Here is an 18,600-nt window from a genome sequence, read left to right as displayed (position 1 = left end):
CCACAGTTTTGGTTTACGCCAACATCACGACTTTTAGTGCGATACCGGCATCCATTTATGTCATATCCATTGTACTTTACAACTAAATGACGCGGGCCCTGTGATATCCACCTAAGATATTTAGAGATCTTCTTCTCCTCTGCCATGATTTCATCTTCGTTCTCCAACTCCTTCTCGACCTACATAGTTAATGTTTTAGATTAGAAATCGTGGAACACAGTTACGATGCAAATAGTGTACGTACTAATCAGGGATAGAAAGAGATGCCCAATTGATTAGAACATAGTTAAACTGCACAAATATACCTAAATGGAAAATTTGAAAAACCACTGAAAATTGATGAAATGATTACCTTTTTGTTCAACCATCGACGGAACGTTTTATTGTGTTCATTTTGCAGCCATACTTCATTTCTAGCTTTCTTTCCATACTGTTGCTTCAATTCGGACATGTGTTGGCTGGCAGTGAGAAAGAAGTTATTAGTTCCACTGACTTGAGTTAATAAACTTGTATGAAAGGAAAAAGAGGAGGACATACTCTATGTAGGGTTTTACTTCTTCAGTATTGTGTAACACAACGAGGTGGGCTTGGGACAATAATACGCCATCTACCACATCCTCCTGAGCACCTTGTAATGGTTTTCCATCTGATATTATACTTGAACCCTCCGAAGAACTAGCTCCAGTATACTTTAAAGGAGGAATACCGATTGTTTCCACGCCAGACAACCAATCGGCAGCAAACTCAACAAATTCCTCTAACTCGTTACAATTTACAATACAACCTTCAGCACGATTTTTATTTCGAATGTATCCCTTCAAAATCTTCATGTACCTCTCAAATGGATACATCCATCGAGTAAAGACTGGTCCACACAATTTCACTTCTCTGACTAGATGCACGGTGAGATGAATCATGATGGTAAAGAATGACGGTGGAAAATACTTCTCAAGTAAGCATAATGTCTCCACCAGGTCCCTTTGTATATTATCCAATTCAACAATATCAATCTCTTTTTTGCATATTGACTTGAAGAAGGATGACAATCTAATGATGGTATTTCTTACGTTCTTTGGAAGAATCGATCTAACCGCAAGTGGCAAGAATTGCTGCATAAGAACATGGTAGTCATGTGATTTGAGACCAATCAACTTGCTATCTTTTAGCGACACCAGACTGCTAAAATTAGAACAGTACCCTTGTGGAACCTTCAACTCGTACAATGTTTTGCAAAACTTCACCTTCTCTTCTTTCGTCAATGTGTAGCAGGCAGGAGGAAGATACATCCTTTTTCCTGCAACAACAGGTTCTAACTCAGGCCTTATCTTCAAATCATTCAAATCCATGCGAGCTTTATAACCATCTTTCGTTTTTAAAGGATCATTAAGCAATGTCCCTACTAAACTCTCGCACACATTCTTCTCTATATGCATCAGATCAAAATTATGTTGGACAAGATTGTATTTGAAGTATTCAAGCTCTTTTGCCCAAATTGACAATTTCTTCAGATTAGATGAATCCTCGTCCTCAAACTCCGACCTTGTTGATTTTCCCAATGTTCTACCGCCATTACCTTTCTTTCCCCATGCATTTTCAATTGACTTCGCCTCTTCAAACCTTTGTAACCCACTCACTGGTTCAGGAGCCACACCGAATTCTTGATTGCCATCAAATGGCTTCATTTGATATCTGTAACGATGGCCAGACGGTAACCATTTTCTATGACCAGTGTATGAAACTTTTTTAGAGTACTTAAGCCATGTGGAGTGTGTATTCACACCACATGTTGCACAAGCATCATATCCACCAACAGTACAGCCACTCAAATTGCCGAGTGCAGGATAGTCACTTATTGTCCACAAAACTACAGCCCTTAATGTGAACCTTTCTTGTTTGTAGGCATCATACGCTTCGACCCCTTCATCAAACAATAATTTCAGATCATCAATAAACGGAGCTAAAAAAACGTCGATGTCATTGCCTGGTTCTTTTGGTCCTTGAATTAACATTGTAAGCATCATGAATTTTCTCTTCATGCATAACGATGGGGGAAGGTTGTAAACCACTGTTAGGATAGGCCAGCAACTATAACTTTTCTTCTTACCACGAAATGGATTCACTCCATCAGCTGACACTCCTAAGCGAATATTTCTAGGATCCTCAGCAAAATCAGGGTATCTTTCATCAATCGCCTTCCATGCTTCAGCATCTGCTGGATGACGCAGCAACCCATCTTTGTTTCTATCACGATCATGCCATATCAATTTTCTTGCTATGTACTTCACCAAAAATAAACGTTTCAGTCGTGGAATGATCGGGAAATACCACAAAACCTTTACAGGCACCCCCTTGCACTCCTTCAATGTTATCTTATCCTTTTTCCATCTTGATTCCCCACATGTTGGGCATACTTCTTTCTTTTCATGATCTTTCCTATATAGTATGCAATCATTAGGACATACATGTATCTTCACATAGTTCAACCCTAACGGATTAATGGATTTCTTAGCTTCATATGTAGAAGAAGGAATTTCATTACCATCAGGAAGCATCTCGTTCTTCAACAAATCTAAAAGCTCACCAAAAAACTTGTCTGATACTCCATGGCTTCGCTTTCAAGTTGTACAGCTTGATTATGCCGACAGCTTGGTAAGTTTCGAGTCTCCTGGAAATAAAGGCTTCTTAGCATCCTCTATTAACTTCTCAAACTTTCTACGATCACCTGGAAAGTCCTTTAGTATCGCGTCGACCATCTTTGTTGCCTCTTCAACATAATCTGGAGCATCATCTATAGTACTGTCTGGAATATCACCCAATGGCCCCTCTTCAAACTCATGTTCTGTAGAAGGATGAGTTTCAAAATTAACAGTACAGCTACTAGCATGAGGAGCATGAAGATTCTCCATGTTTAGTCCAACAAGTATAGCTCTGGTCAATACCATAGCGGAACAAATCATATCTTACTTCGCTTTCAGTTTTACGACAATGGTTACACATATTCCACATGGACAAAAGATTTTCTTTAGTTTCCTTCTTCGTGCATCTTGAGTAGCAACTTTGATAAAATCGTTAACTCCTGCCCTGTATTGGGTGATAATCTATCCATTCTCATCCAAATTTTGTCCATTCTGAATGCTTAAGCTAATGCCCCTTCTTATCAAGTTTATTCTCGTAGATTCTGGTAAATGAATGTTGTAGGACAAAACCCTAACAATCACCAAACAAACACCCAAATTAGATAAACAAAATCACAAATATTAAAATTTTAGAAAAGTAAAGCAAACTTTGGGTAACTTTTCTACCTGCGGTCCTTACTCTCCAGGACGTTCTGCACCCAAATATTTACAAGGGCATCTGTATTAGCTTCACAACAATTGTACCCTCTTTGATCTGTTTTGAGCAGTCATCCTGTCACAAAACCAAAATTTGCACACATTACAAATTAGGATAACTACTTACTTTGTACAAGCACGAATTTCATCGGTGTTATATTCCCAATTTTCATTTTGGCGTGCAAGTATCCCAATTTTAATTCTCGTGGAGGGGGTGCATCACCTGTTTTCTTTCTTTCCCTTTTCTGAACAACAAATACATTAATATCAGTATGATGCTTATGTTGAATAATACTATGTTTCATCTAAAATCTTATATCAACAGAGAAAAAAACAAAACTGAAGTTAGAAATTTCTGAAGGAGATAAATCTCTAGTAAAAAACAGAAAAAAAAAATGAGAATCATGTATTCACAAGCTCTCTCAGCAATAAATTTCAACATTTTGCTAGAAAAAAAAAACAAGTTATGAACGCATAACTTAAAAAAATGATGAGTTAGGGGAATGATTAAGAGCTTATGCCTCTTCTTCTCAAGCACATTTAAGGGGATTCACGACCCTACAATAAAGTAGGAAAACCCTAACAATGAGTAAACAAAAACACAAAAAAGATAACCAAAAAAAACTCAAATTTAAAACTTAAGAAAAGTAAATCTAATAAAGGGTTAGAAATAAGTCAGATCTAAAAGAAAAGATGAGTTAGATTGAAGATTTAGAGATTACCTTGTTGACGGAAGTTACAATGGAGACGATTTCACTGTAAAATTAAAAAACCCCAATACTATCACCATACGAATTCGAGTAATTCCAGTACTCGAAACAGGATGTTTCTAAGATGAAGAAATAGGAAACGAATATTAAGTTAAACTAAAATTAGTGGGGAAACTGGGGGAGGTGCCTTCTAGATTCTTCGATCCCGCCATTACAGGGTATAACGGGGAGGATTGAGAATACATTAATCACCACGATGAATTCTCTCCTATTAAAAGTAATAAAATAAAATAAATGGAAAGAGAATATAAGTACTATGCCGTTTACATTAGAACGAGCACGGTATTTTTCAGGGACATTTTGGCAAAAAATTCTCACACCATGCACAAAATCCCACTTGTAATCCAAAATATTAAGGCATAAATATTGGTTGAAGAGTAAAGAAGGTCTCCAAACAACAATAAATTTATGGTTGGTTTGTTTTCAGAATTCACTGTTTCTAGGAATTTATAATCCTATGGGATTATAAATTTTGGATTCATGTAAATTTTTTGTGTGTTTGGTAACTCAATAAAAATTCCTAGAATTTATAGGATGTGTTTGATAACAGAGAAAGGAAACAATTCCATGGAAAGTGTTTCCATGAAATCAGTTTCCCGGAGGAGGCAAGGAAAGACTTTCCATGGAATTCCACGGAATTGAGTTTAAAAAATACCTTAGGTCACGCTTTTATTGCACCAAATCCCCTAGACTCATAAATTCCACCTTTAAAATTCTACATCCAAACTCATCATTGACTTCAAAAGAAGTTATTAGAATTCGGTCGATTAGGGTGAATCTTAGTCAAAGAGATAAAATAATGTAGCCTCATACTAAAAATGGGGGAAGGAAACCTCTTGATTTCATTAATATGTCAAAATTGAATACATCAATTCCAAATACTTCAAAGATGGGAACAATAAAAATTTACATATATCTTGTTTTATAGATGAAACTGGTATTTGAAATATGGCATGTGAAATAAATTCCTGTCATTTGAATTTGTCTTCTACATTAGGATTAATATTTCTCGGAGGAGAATAATATGCCCTATTTAATTTTTCTTATTCTTTAAGAGTAAATTGTCCCAGAAGGGAATAGTATCCCCAAATCATCGCTATCACGATCACTTCTTGTTATCCATGTACCTTCAGAAAATCATAGAATCATGGCCGCTTTTAAAAAAATACATATCATAATCATATTTACACCCTAAGATCGTTTGAGAAAACAATGATTTATTTAATAATACTAGTAACTAATGGTTGTACCCGATCAATCTGGAAGATCTGAATAAATCAGATCAATTCCGATAGATTTGGATCAAAATTGAAATAAATCAGGAAGTTTGTATATCAGGAAGAGAAAAATGATATTAAATCAGCTTACAGGATTTATATGAATGAGAATAGTACTTTGGAAGTGCTTGTTTTTGGAGGAAAGTTTGGTCAATTGATTGTCTTCCGAAAATAAAGTTCTTCATGTGGAAAATCTTTGCTCGATGCGGTCTGTTAATTTCTTTCTTAAGTTCTATAAGCCTTACATGGATGATAAATGTCCTTTATGCTAAAATGAGGAAGAGTTTGTTATGCATTTATTTATTAGTTAAGTGTCCCATTGCATCTCATATTTGGTTTGGGGTATCTCTGCAACATCTAGTTACTACTGATCTAGATTAGATTGATGAGTTATTTCTTTACTGGCATGATCATACCCTTGGCATATCCCCTTTTGTTATTAGTTGGCCAAGTATATGTGCTATTGTTATGTGGTTCATTTGGAAGTTAAAGTATGATGTAATCTTCAAGAGTATTACTATAAAGATTTGAATAAAGTTATTACGGATGCTAGAAGAATGATTAACACTTATATTTCTCCCCTTTATTGATTAAAAAAGTGAATAAAGATGTTAAAATTCTTAAAGCAGTGATCTTCTTGAAGACTGTCGGAATTTGCTTTCTAGTTGTCATTCTTTTAAAATTGTGTGTATTACTATAAGGCGTGTTAAAAAACAATCTAGCAGACCGACTTACACGTCAGGCTATAAAATACTGTGTCAAGGATATTTGGATCTCCTTTCCTTATTTTTTGGATAGTCTTGTTAGGAAGGAACCCTTAATTGAAAGAAGTCTTAATGAACCCTTAATGAACCCTCCGCTTCGTTAAATCTAAGGTAACTTTCTCACCAAAAAAGAAGAAGGAATAAGTCCTTTGAAACCTATCACAGACTCGAAACTTGTGACCCATAATCATCCATGCAATACAAATTTTAAGTAATGTGACCCGAAATCCACTTTCTATCTCAAGCATTTCCTCATAACTCGAAACCTACATTTGAAATACAACATTGTGACATGAAACCTCTCACTTGACCGGAGATATGGTTATTCACCCAAAGTCATCAAGTGATTCAAAACTTGGACAATATAACCCAAAAAATAAACTTAGCTAGAGAATCTCCAATGCAATGGGCCAAGGTTTTAAAAAAGCATGACATATAGGATTTAATATCTTTTTCACCAAATTTTCATATCCAATGGAAGGATGAAGGTCATATAGAACAATGACATGACTAAGTGGGGGTAAAGTAGAAAGTATGATCTAGACTTTGTTCATAACCCTGGGTCTTCAGTCTAAAATCTAAATCATCTTTTGTCTCTAAATTTAAATAAAAGGTGTTAATAAGACCTTGAGATTTTTTTCTCTTTTCTCTTTTCTCTCTTTCTCTTCCCTTTATAAAAAACAACCCTAGAACCGTTTTGCACAAATTTGTTCCCTTTGGGCTAGATTTGAGCAAAGATTCTTTGTCTTTTCAAGTTTTTGGTAGTAGTAGGTAACTAAATAAGATGCGTTTACATCACTTTTCATGTTTTTGACATATTTCTTCGCCGTTTTGGGGCGATTTTATTCGTCGTTATGGGGAGAGTTTTTCAAATTTTAATGGTTGGTTCATGGCTTGCTATTCTCGAATAAAAACATCGACGATTCATTATGACGTCGTTTTCTATCGGCATCTGCGTTCGTGTGGATCGACAAGTTTATTCGAAAACTACTCCTTTATTTTAGGAGCATCTCTTATCGAAGAAGAATATAATCAGATTAAATGGTCAGAATTTACTTGCGAACATAACATCATCTCTCCCTTATACATAAAAAGAAATTGGATATCATTACGGTTTATTGTTCTTTCTCTTCGCGATATACTTATATATGTCCTTATTTGTATTAGGATCTTAACTATCTTGCATTTTGATGTTTTTGTTATTCTTGTAAGCGAACATGTAATCCCTATTTTGATTTGTATGTATTGAAATATGTTAATTATCTAAAAAGTTTTATCTTTATTTTGTTTTTCCATTTAGCAATAACTCACACTCAATTCCATGCTCCCAAAATTGAGCACTTTGACCAAAAATATTCTCACTCAATTAGTACATGCCTCACATGTGATCGAAACACATGTTGTCAGAATCTATCTTTGGTTTAAGTAATCACGGAAACCTGTTAAGTTTTCCTTCACACAGATCCCCCTTTTAAAGTTTCTCTCATGCGCAGTGAAGGATATCCTATTCAAAATGAATTATGAGCACCATTTGCATTATAAATTTAGATTAAAATTAAAACAAAAAGAAGAGAGAAGAAAAATGAACACAATATCAGACAGTTAAGACTTAGGAACACCATTTGCATCATAGCTGCACCAATCCTTTAAAGTTCAAACTAAAATAAGGAGCTAGGGAAGACAGTATTTAAAACGTCATTAAATTAATTAATTCAAACTAAACAACAATTTTTTTCTCAATACTTCTTAAGAATTGGTGAAAAAAATCAAATTGTTTTCTCATACTTCTCAAGAATTGGTGAAATATAATCCATCCACTCCCTTTTGATTTCATCAATTTCTGTCGTACCATAGTTCATCCCCGACTTAAACATCTGCAGTCAAAGAGTTCAAACACATGTAAGCTCTGTTAAAAACATTTTTAGTATCACATCGTGGAAACATATTGAGCTGCATGAAGAAGTTGAATCACTACCTCCTTAGGGTTCCTCATTGAAGTGTCATAACTTTCTATAATGTGCTTCATATATAGCATCACAAAAAATCCACACTCCCAATCTCCTTTTTGTTTAGGGTTGTGCTGCATGTATCAATTCTACGTATTTGAAACATACTCTTTAAGAGTTAACAAAATAATGGTAAAATAATGGTATTAATCTTAAGTTTCTTTTTCTTACCTTCACGTCCACCCAGAATACTTTCTCTTCAGATCGCTTGACACCTAATTTTCTTAAAGCTTTTGAAACACTGGTGAAGAACAAAGAGATATATTTATTAAAACTGGATACTAGTTTCACAAATCCTTCAATGGAAGTGCCATGAGTTTAAGCATTTTTCCTTCTATGCATACAAAAAAGTTCAAACCCAAAATCAACTTACGTGCTCATTTGCTCCTCTAGTTTGTATCTACACTTCTCATCCAACGAATTTAAGTAATAAAATACCCCATCGAAAAATACAATTAGTACCCAATGAATTCTACAAAGTGAACAGAGAATAAGTTAGTATATGCAAGTATGCAAAAGCAATGTCAGCAACACCAGATGATATCAAAGAATACCTTAACTATGCTTCAAAAAAAAAAACAAGGATACCCTAACTCTAATAGTTTTTTTTACTTGATATGCAAATTAAGGTTAAATTCTGAAGAAAAAAATATCTAAATTCGAGATGAATAATGCAATGCATCTTCCGCTTACCCTGTATTACAAGGAATAAATATATTTTCGACTCGGCACTGAATCTTTCAGTCTATTTAATACACTTTTCACGAGTTCTGTTTTATTGACTGAAAAGTGAACTGCCGCTGGATTCATAAATCCGAACTTGGTTTTGCGTGCATCGCCATCCAATTTTTCATACAAAAATCTAGGAACAAATAAAAACACGAGTTCCAATAGCATACCATTAGCTAGTCAAAAAGAAGTAATTATTTATGAAAGCAACAATCAACAGAGACTTACCGGATGAATAAGACTATAGCATTGTTCGTAAGTTTCTGAGACGTGCAAACAAACTCAATATCTTCTTCTAGTGCCATATGTATAGGCACATCTACAGTTTGACCAAACACATCGCGATGCAACTCAACTTTGATCGCAGCCCTGCTTCTGAACACTTCTTTTGCTCTCTTAACAAATTCATCAAATGCATCCAATCGTTCGCCCCTGCAATAAAAAAGTTCAAGTACAAGACGACCAACACCTAAAAGAGATATTAAACTACGCTGTAAATGATTTCATAATTGAAAAAAATAGAGATTAAAATACATTTCCGACAAGGACCACCAAGTGTTTTGGCCATTGAACAACACTTTCACGGGCATCATACACAGTAACAATATCACCAGATGGATATGGAAGTATTGCAGTTTTTATCTCCACAAAATCCACCGACACACGCAAACAATCATCACGCATTTTTTTTCCATGAATCATTTTTGAGTCGCTGTGAATAACATGTCCCAGCGTAACAACCCTGCTGATTTTTTCGTACAATTCACACGGATGGCTCTACATGACAAATATAAAATTATATTTGGAGTTATCTAGTTTCAGATGAGAACGCCATTAGTAGGGGGTCTTTAGATTAAGAAACTTACCCTGTTACAAGGCGGATGAGGTGATCCTGTTGGTGGATGCAGACGTCATATAATAACATATGAATGTCCTGCATAATCAATTAATCTGGTTTGATTTCTAACAAATTAAACAACTCACCTGTGCAACCACTTTTTTTGAGGACAGCATCGAATTAGGTACCTAGATAAATTAAATGAGTAACAAAATCAGGATCAACAAAATAAACTATGATTTATCACCATATCATAATTAGGTACAAGATTCCAAACATTTGAGGATAAAAAATGTAGAAAAGAAACCGAATAAAACACTCACTTGGGCGGGCGCTTTAAGAGAGGCCGGGATAGATGTACTGTTCAATTCTTGAGACGTCTTTCTAGCATCCAGTTTAGAGCTTTTGGCCCCATTATGTCTCTAAAAAATTGATATCCAACGAAAAAAAATTTATCATTCTCAATATATCCTGATTGGTTACTGCAACTCGATTACGACAAAGGTACTCGTACACAAGAACAATAAGTATATGTCTAAAGTTCAAATTTTGACAAACCCGAATATTTTGGGCCTTTCCTTTCGGATCGTGAACAGCTTCCCCCCAAGTTTCAGCTAAGTCCTTATCCTCAGCACCCTGAAAAATTTGCAATGCCATTTCCATTAAGGTGTTCAAAAACGATCAAACCAGATTAACCCAATTCATCCGGTTTCAAGATACCACAATTAACTTCATCATAACAAATATTAACTTGTATTTACTTCTTCATAACTTTATATGTTCAGCATGATATCTATATTTATATTTAATTAGAAATATAAACTAAAAAAACAACTCACTAAGGCAGGGACATTTTCTGAGGACATCATAGGTGGCTGAATCGTATCATATTGGGATTTGCCAAATAATTCTTTGAACTGAAGGAATTGTTTCTGCAATTTTCTCTCCGTGTCTAGTGACTGTTCCTCCAATTGTTGTTGGAATTCTTTTCTCAAGTTCTCTTCACTTATTCTTGCTTGCACATCTTTCACTCTTAGTTGCTCTTCCAGTTCTCTGATTTTATTCAGATTATCTTTATTTGATGATCCACGCTGTCGAGGAGTGTCAAAATACTGACTATGGGTTACTCTTGTACCTGCAGCCCTTACTCTTCCACCATGTTCTTCACCCAAAATCTTTACAAGGGCATCTGTCTTACCTTCACAGATAATTGTACCCTCTTTGATCTTTTTCGAGCAGTCATCCTGTTACAAAACCAAAATTTTGCACACATAAAGAGTTAAACTGGATATCTACTTATTTTAAAATAGAACTTGTGTATAATTAAATTGAAGTTGTCTATCTTACAATTTGAGAAGCAACTTCACCAATCTCATCAGTCTTATACTCCCCATTTTCATTTTGGCGTGCAAGTATCCATAATAATTCTCGTGGAGGGGGTGAATCACTTGTCCACTTTCCTTCTCTTTTCTGTACAGCAAATACATTAATATCAGTATGATGCTTATGTTGTATAACACTATATTTCATCTAAAAGCTTATGTTGACAGAACACAACAAAATTGAAGTTAGAAACTTTGGAAGCAGATAGCGAACTCAAGTAAAAAACATAAGGAAAAAAAATGAGAATGTATACACGAGCTCTCTCAGCAATTAATTTCAACATTTAACTTCACAAATTAAAAAAAAAAACAAAAAAAAACTTATGAATGCAAACCAGTTTGTCCTTTAATCCAGCATAGGTCCTTCGTCCCATCCTATGCGGATATTTGTGGTGAGCTTGTACCGTTTTGCCAATTTCAGACAACTCCTGAAAATTAAAAATGTATTAGCTCTATATAGTAACAAAATAATTCTCGACCCAATCTTGTTTAGCTCAATTGACATACCTTGCCTTTGTCGCTCAATCTCCGTTTTACAAACTCTTTCAATTCTTCTTGTTCTACAAAACCTCTTAAATCTGAAGGAACATTCTTAAGCTTTTTTCGGCTTTTTTCGAATGGGGTAACATGCTTTGCAGCAGTTCGTTTCCTCCATCCTCGCCACAAGTCAGAAAATTGTCTCAATACATCTTTCCTCTTTGATTCGTCGAGATCAAACTTAAACTGGAGGTAAATAAACATCGACTAAGTGATATATATATATATATAAAACATTGGTAGGGATTTTAACATTGGGCATTTCATTAATTAAAACATACCGTTACGTCCTCCCATAACTTTTTCTTCACTACAGGTGGAACTTCTTTCCAACAGGTATACTTCAGTACAAGACTTGGACCAACTTCGCTGCCTATGTAACTTGAGAGCAAGCAACCATTTTTACCGGTTTCTTGGTTGGCTTCATCATAAGTAACAGTCTGCCTTTCACCATTAGTATCCCTTAAAAGCTTCGGTAATCTTGTCTTACCCCGCTTTCCTTTATTTGCATCCACGTTATATTCACTTGAAACTTGAGATAAAAAAAAACGAAAAGAAAAATGAATTGATAAGTGTTTGACGCGGTACAACCTTAAGGAGCTTTATATTGTCAAAATTTTTTGGTCGAATCAACCATGTATACTGCAAGAAAACACTTAAACAACAAACCTGATTGTTCGCTGTGGGAATCTGACTGCTGTTCGCCGTGGGAATCTGAATACTCTTGAAGCCCGTCATCAGACTCTGTGTCTGAAGTATCCATGAAATGAGCTGCAAGAACAGATAATATATACGCTTCTAGGAGCAAAAAATTACAAACATATCCAAGAACAGATAATATCTGAAGTTCGAGATTACTAGTAAAGACAATAACGAAAAATTACAAACATATCCAAGGTGCTATTACTAATGAGAGATCGGCTAGTATTTGCTATTACTAATGAAGTATTTGCTATTACTAATGAAAATAGATTTCTATTCGATTTTAGCATGAAAAAATGTGGTTAGCTAATAAGAGACCGACTAGTATTTGCTAAATGAAACGCTTTCACTATACCAAATATCATAACCATTCAAGCCATTTAAATCTTCCTTTTCTTCTTTAATTGTGGCCAATGCAGAGGTCTCCCTAACCCTGATATCACTAGCCCCTTAGTTAACTTATTCAAATCCTATAAAAACAACTATAAGGAAAGAGATGACGCAATAAATATAAAAGACAACAAATAAAGAAATGCAAAAACCAAAGGTAAAGACAACACTTAATCTTTTCTTTCTAAAATATACTGCAAGTGTGAGAATCAGGCAGTATCCCATTATTTGACATTTCATCAAGCACCTTGTATGTAATACCCAATTCACCAGCCCATTGATCAGAGTAGTATAAGATACCGAATTCGGAGAATGACCCCAAAAAAATATAAGAGAATGCTTTGATTTTAGGAGGAGAATACCTTGTAATCAGCTGTTGACGCTTTCACCTTTTAATATATTCGTTACAGGGGAATGGAAGGATTTTGCTTGATTAACATCAGATAGAGAAAAAAACTTGCAGTTGGCTTCATGTAATCCCTTCAACACTGTTGCGGTTTCAAACAAGGAAATAATGGAGAGAAAATAGGGAGTGGAGTAGTGTTGATCGTGGGAAACCAAAATTGGCGGTAAATTTGTAATGGGTATATCGTAGGCACGGGTATTAAGCAGTTGCATCAAACATGATTGAATGTAAGCCGTGTCCAATAAAAAATCTCCGTGAGACCTCATCGATCAATAAAATCTTCGGTAGAATTAGCTGAATGGATAAATAGAGATTGATAACAGTGGAGAATGAATTTTGTTTTCGAATTGTTGGCAACATAAACTCTAGGACTTAGGTTTTAGAAACGGCAGTTGTTCTTCGAGGCTAAAACCTTATCTCCTCCCTCTTTCCGATTTTGAACTTCGGTCATATCGAAACCAAGATCCAAAATCCAGAATCATATATCAATGTGAAGACACGTCTCTAGAGATAGATAAACACGTATTAGGACTTGGCGAAAACCGAGTCTATTAAATAATAGGAATCTAGTGTCTCAGCTAAAATTAATGCCGGGATTAAAGATATAGTGAATAGTCCCGAAATTTTATATCCCCGAGACCAATTTAATTTTGGTCACGTATTTACATAAAACCGTGACAAGGTCAACCGTGACTAAAACCCCTTATTGTACTAGTGTGTTGTTCTTTGTAAAAAAACAGTGATGCAGTGAGGATGAATACCATAATTAAAATTTATGCATGTTGTTTTCTTGGACGATCTGTGGTTGATTGATGAAGCCTAGGAAACTTTGCTTTGTAAGAATCTGGGTTCCAGTTTGGTTAGGGTTTGAAGAGAATACAAAGAAGAAGATGCAGGCAGAGATGACGATATACTATTGTGATTTTTGCTGCCATGTTTATTAGTCATGGTTTAATGGATGTTGAGAATTTTTTGACGTGCAGTGACGGGACATAGAGATTCCATGAAGTAAACTGAGTTATGATGATGAAAGATGAAGATAGTTCTGATAGGTATTTGTCGAATGGAAAAAGGAGATTAAAGGCTTGTTTTAGAAGATCAGACCAACACGGGACTTGATGGTTTGTTATAGAGGTAGAGCAGTGAGAGGCAAGACGAGAGTTGTTGTTGCGGTGGTTTGTGAAAAAAAAAAACTATTATTGAAAGTTAGTAACAGTACGGGTGTTTCAAAGGTTAGTGTTATAGTTGCAGGAGAACTTTTATAGTTGAACAGTTACAGATTTGAAGAAAGTGTCACAGTTTGTGAAAGTAACAAAAGTGTTATAACAGTGTGAAGTGTGACAGTTTTCTGGCAGAGGCGTTGCAGAAAACAGATTTGATGATGGTTGAGGTAGTAAGCAAGGGTTGTTGTGGCAGAGCATTGGTTGATTTTAGAAGGTAAAGAAGATTTGGGTGAGTGGTTGATTTAATGGGTTAGGTTATGGATTCGAAATAAACGCAATAGAAGATCAAAGTTGGTATTGCAGTCAGGAAGGACTGATACAGTTTGATTAAGTTGATCAAATTTAGAAACTTAGAATTACAAATAGTGTTGGGTGGTTATGTTTGAGCTTAAGGTAGGATGGTATCATGTTAATCTCAAACATGTGATTGAAGAGTTTGTGGCAGAAACTTGAAAATCCTACAAAGTGTGGCAGACTTTTTGATAGTTATTGCTTGTGGAAGAAGCGTAAAAAGAAAAAATTGTGAGAGAATCTTTAAAAACAAAGAAGAAACAACAACAAGGTTATGAAGAAATAGAAGCAATCACCAAGGTTGATGTGTGAGAAGACAACAAGATGAGGTTATAATGCCTATGAGTTGTGGAAGAGACGTCACAAGGGTGTGATCGTGAGAAGTGAAGCAATCCCAATGTGGGGATTTGAATAGAGAAGTGAAGGAATTCCAGTGTGGAATTTGAAGAGTGTGGAAATCTTTCCTGTAAAATAGTAGGTTACAAATTGTGAGTGATAGTTTGTATGGAAATCCTGCGAGTGAAGTAGATAAACAAGAGATGGGCGGAAATCCTGCGAGTGAAGTAGGATGTGAAAAGAAGTTTGTGATGGTTGCTATGGTAAGATAGCAGTACGAAGTGAGTGTTTGATGATTGTTGTTAAACGAAAGAATAAGATTGGTTTGTTAGCTAAGTTGCAGTTGGTGCTGTAGTTTTTTAATTGAGTTTGTTGATTGGATAATGATGACGGAATTCGGGTAGGATCATGAATTTGGGATAAGATATAATCGAGTATTAAGAAGTAAGGGTTTTTTGGGGGTATCTTTGAAGATGAGAAAAGACAAGAACGTGCTACCGCCGATTAATGGAAGAAGAGGAATAGAACATGGAAAAGACAAGAACGTGCTAACGCCGATTAATGGAAGAAGTTGTGGATTAGAAGAGGGCTACAGAATTATCGTTGATTGTTAAGGATATCTTGGTTTAAGGGAGGATGTTGGAAGTTAAACCAAGATATCGGTAAAGTTACTCATGGAAGCAACTAGTCGAAGTTGTTGCTGTCTGAGTGAAGTAACTAGTGGAAGTTGAGCTTGCTTCAGTGGAAGCAACTTGGTGAAGATGACGCCGTTCTGGAAGAAACTAGATGTAGTTGACACGGCGTGTTTGGCTTGAACGTGAAGTCTACTTGTGAAGCAAGTATTTCTGGTTTTAGAGTTTTACTATGTTTAGAGTTTCTTTGTGTTTCTAGAAGTGTGTTTTATTTAGAGTTTGATTTTATTAGGAAAGTACTTTGAATGATCGTCAAATTTGTGAGATTATAAGTAGGTTTTTGAGCCATAAGAATTAAACACCAAATAGATTATCAATATTGTCTTATTGCTTCCATGTTTGTGCTCTCCTCTCTCTTGCTCGATCCTACCGATAGGGTTGTTTTGGTGTTTATCTTCAGCAAAAACATTTGCGCTACATGGCCTAATAGAATTATAGACAAAACATGTCAATTTATTTTATTATAATTTTCTTTTCTTTTGTAAACTAAATCAAACTTGCAGGAAAAATGTTTGCTTCGTAGTGTGAATCCCTATGGACACAACATTACTATTATCATCCTAATGCCCCAGCCTTGGATATGTTGTCGCCACCAGCCATCTAACTTCTTGAAGGGCGTCTAGCTCCCAGTCATAAAAACAAGCTCCAAAGAGTAGCTTTATCAATGTAGACGCATACATATTGTGAGACCATCACCAACAGGGAGTTGTGAAATTTTAATGCGAGAGTCAGATGCTAATTTCTTGTTCAGATCAACAAAGGAATCTTTAACTTCTTTCATGAATTCATCAAGTCCAGAATCATCTTTCCAAGCGACCGTACCTCCCCAAAGTGTATTATCATAGAGAATCATTCCTCCGACCCTCACTAGTTTTAGTACTCTCTCATGATAATGCACATAATTTTGCTTGTCTGCGTCGACAAATGCAAAATCAAACGATCCTTCATTTTCTGGCTGCGAAATAAACAAAAATAAAGATACTCAGGCTGTGTTTAACACAATAGAATCAATTTCCACAAAAAAATATTAGGCTAGAAAAGATTTTCAACAAAATTCCATGAAATTTAAATTCAAAACATTTTTTCTTCTTGTTGTTCTACTTCTAAGCCAGTCCCAAACAAATTGGGGTCGGCTAGAAAGGAGAAACGATGACTTCCAAACCAGTCACCTATCTTGGTACTACTGCTCTTGCCCTCTCTAAGGAAATATAAATTCAAAACATATTTTTAGCCATCCAATTTTTAATGGACCCTCAAGGAATCAGATTGATAATCAAACAGCGAATTGTAAACGATCTCCATAAAAAAGAAAATGATGAACATATCTGTTATCAGAAACACCTTTAAGCTAGGTAATGAATACCGGAAACTTGATGAATACAATTATGAGTATTTCTGATATCAGTTGCATGTACTTACATCTTCAAGTAGTTTGTCAAGAACAGGGAGAGCCATAGACTCAATGAACTCCACCTTATGTTCTACACCAGCTTTTTTGAAGAATGGTAGTCCTACCTCGAACATTGACCGATCTGGATCAATGGCAATGGTCTGCGGGGGTTGTGTAGTATATATATTAGATCAAATGATGAAATATGATCAAATAATAATCAAGTAATAAATAAACTATATATCCTCGTTTGATGCTAATTCAGTACTACTATATCAGTATATATTGCATATATATATACACACATTTGAGTTTAGATAGAAACGAACTTTTCCATCTTTGGGAAGTGTAAGAGCAGTGACAAGAAGTGAGTATCCAGTGTACACTCCGATTTCAAGTGTCTTTTTAGCATTGACAAGCTTTAAAAGTAGAGACAATATTGGACCTTCTTCTCCTGCACAGATCATGAAACTCCTGCAAAAGTGCGAAGTAGTTAAAAGAAAACCTTAAAAGATCTTTAGTTACATAAGCATTTTTGTGAGAGATCACAAATACAAATCCTACTACACGTAAGTCAATCTTTTTTGGTAAGTTTGACTACGTACTGTGGTTGGGCAGAAGTAGCGCCTCTTAGCTCCTTTAGCACCTGTGCCTCATTTGGGTACACACTCGTCTCCAAGATATACTATAAAAAAAAAAAAAAAAAAAAAAAAAAAAAGAAAAAAAAGATGAAATTCACTGTTACAACTAAAAAAGAATAACAACCTATACAAAGAATTAAGAAAATTCAAATGCTAAAAACCAAATAAATAGAGACCGAATTTGGCCCGGTCGATGCATCTTATATGGTGGAATCACTCGATTTTTAAAAGAAAAGATCTTATCTTTTAAAGTGCCGCTTGATATGATATCTCATAAGAAATTCAGTTAACTAACGAGTAATGAATATATGAACTTATTACTTGATTGAGCTCTTTACTCTGCAACAAACCCGCTTCATCCACATCATATATACTGACTTTCTTTGGAGGGGATTCCATGGTTTTCTTCTTAACTCTTTCTCTGTTTCTACACAAGTTCTGAGTGTTGCTCTTCTGTTGCTTCTAATTGTTGCTTTTAAAGAGCGCATTCAATCTCATTTTGTTAAGAATGTGGGCTGTGTGGGCCCATTGGATTTCCTGTTGGATAAAGAACAAATGAATAAAATGAAAGCTAGTGAATAAGTTTGAATTTTAACATCAAGATCCCAAAACCAAATTTTGTTACTTCTCCGACGTTGAGAGTAGTTTCTTCCATCGTCTAATGAAATTACACGAATGAATAGAACAGCCCACGAGAGGTCCGTGTATATGGATTAAAGAAAGAAATTAATGGTCTCGTATTCTAGTCTTCTAGAGTCTAAATTTTAATCAGGACAACTCATCCAGTCGTTCTTACTTGTTAGTAGAGAATCATTTCTCCGACTCTCACTAGATTTTAGCAGTCTCTCATGAGTTATGATAATGCACGTAACTATCTATGCTTGTCTACGTCGA

The 18,600-nt window shown here is 35.3% G+C and overlaps 1 protein-coding gene and 2 long non-coding RNA genes across 5 annotated transcripts; all 3 read right to left on the bottom strand.

Annotated features, from left to right (window-relative positions):
• Positions 1-7,991: 7,991 nt before the first annotated feature.
• Positions 7,992-8,614, bottom strand: LOC113353256. Of its 2 annotated transcripts, none has more exons than XR_003361179.1 (4): positions 8,523-8,614; positions 8,321-8,390; positions 8,119-8,238; positions 7,992-8,017 (listed from the first exon to the last, which is right to left on the bottom strand). It is a non-coding gene; the product is annotated as an uncharacterized LOC113353256 (long non-coding RNA). The 2 variants fall into 2 exon arrangements; XR_003361178.1 differs by having other exon boundaries at positions 8,119-8,223.
• Positions 8,615-10,037: 1,423 nt separating this feature from the next.
• Positions 10,038-10,618, bottom strand: LOC113353255. The gene is made up of 3 exons (XR_003361177.1): positions 10,556-10,618; positions 10,275-10,352; positions 10,038-10,138 (listed from the first exon to the last, which is right to left on the bottom strand). It is a non-coding gene; the product is annotated as an uncharacterized LOC113353255 (long non-coding RNA).
• Positions 10,619-16,073: 5,455 nt separating this feature from the next.
• Positions 16,074-18,265, bottom strand: LOC113347633 (probable caffeoyl-CoA O-methyltransferase At4g26220). Of its 2 annotated transcripts, none has more exons than XM_026591309.1 (5): positions 18,028-18,265; positions 17,671-17,750; positions 17,371-17,539; positions 17,095-17,226; positions 16,074-16,630 (listed from the first exon to the last, which is right to left on the bottom strand). In XM_026591309.1, the coding sequence occupies exons 1-5, from the start codon at positions 18,103-18,105 to the stop codon at positions 16,337-16,339; spliced, it is 753 nt and encodes a 250-aa protein (XP_026447094.1). In that variant the 5' UTR covers positions 18,106-18,265; the 3' UTR covers positions 16,074-16,336. The 2 variants fall into 2 exon arrangements, with proteins under 2 accessions (XP_026447094.1, XP_026447096.1); XM_026591311.1 differs by having other exon boundaries at positions 17,395-17,539; positions 18,028-18,258.
• Positions 18,266-18,600: the final 335 nt, after the last annotated feature.

Source organism: Papaver somniferum, chromosome 2, assembly GCF_003573695.1.
Source record: "Papaver somniferum cultivar HN1 chromosome 2, ASM357369v1, whole genome shotgun sequence".
Taxonomy (NCBI): Eukaryota; Viridiplantae; Streptophyta; class Magnoliopsida; order Ranunculales; family Papaveraceae; genus Papaver; species Papaver somniferum.
This window is presented reverse-complemented; position numbering and strand designations above follow the sequence as displayed.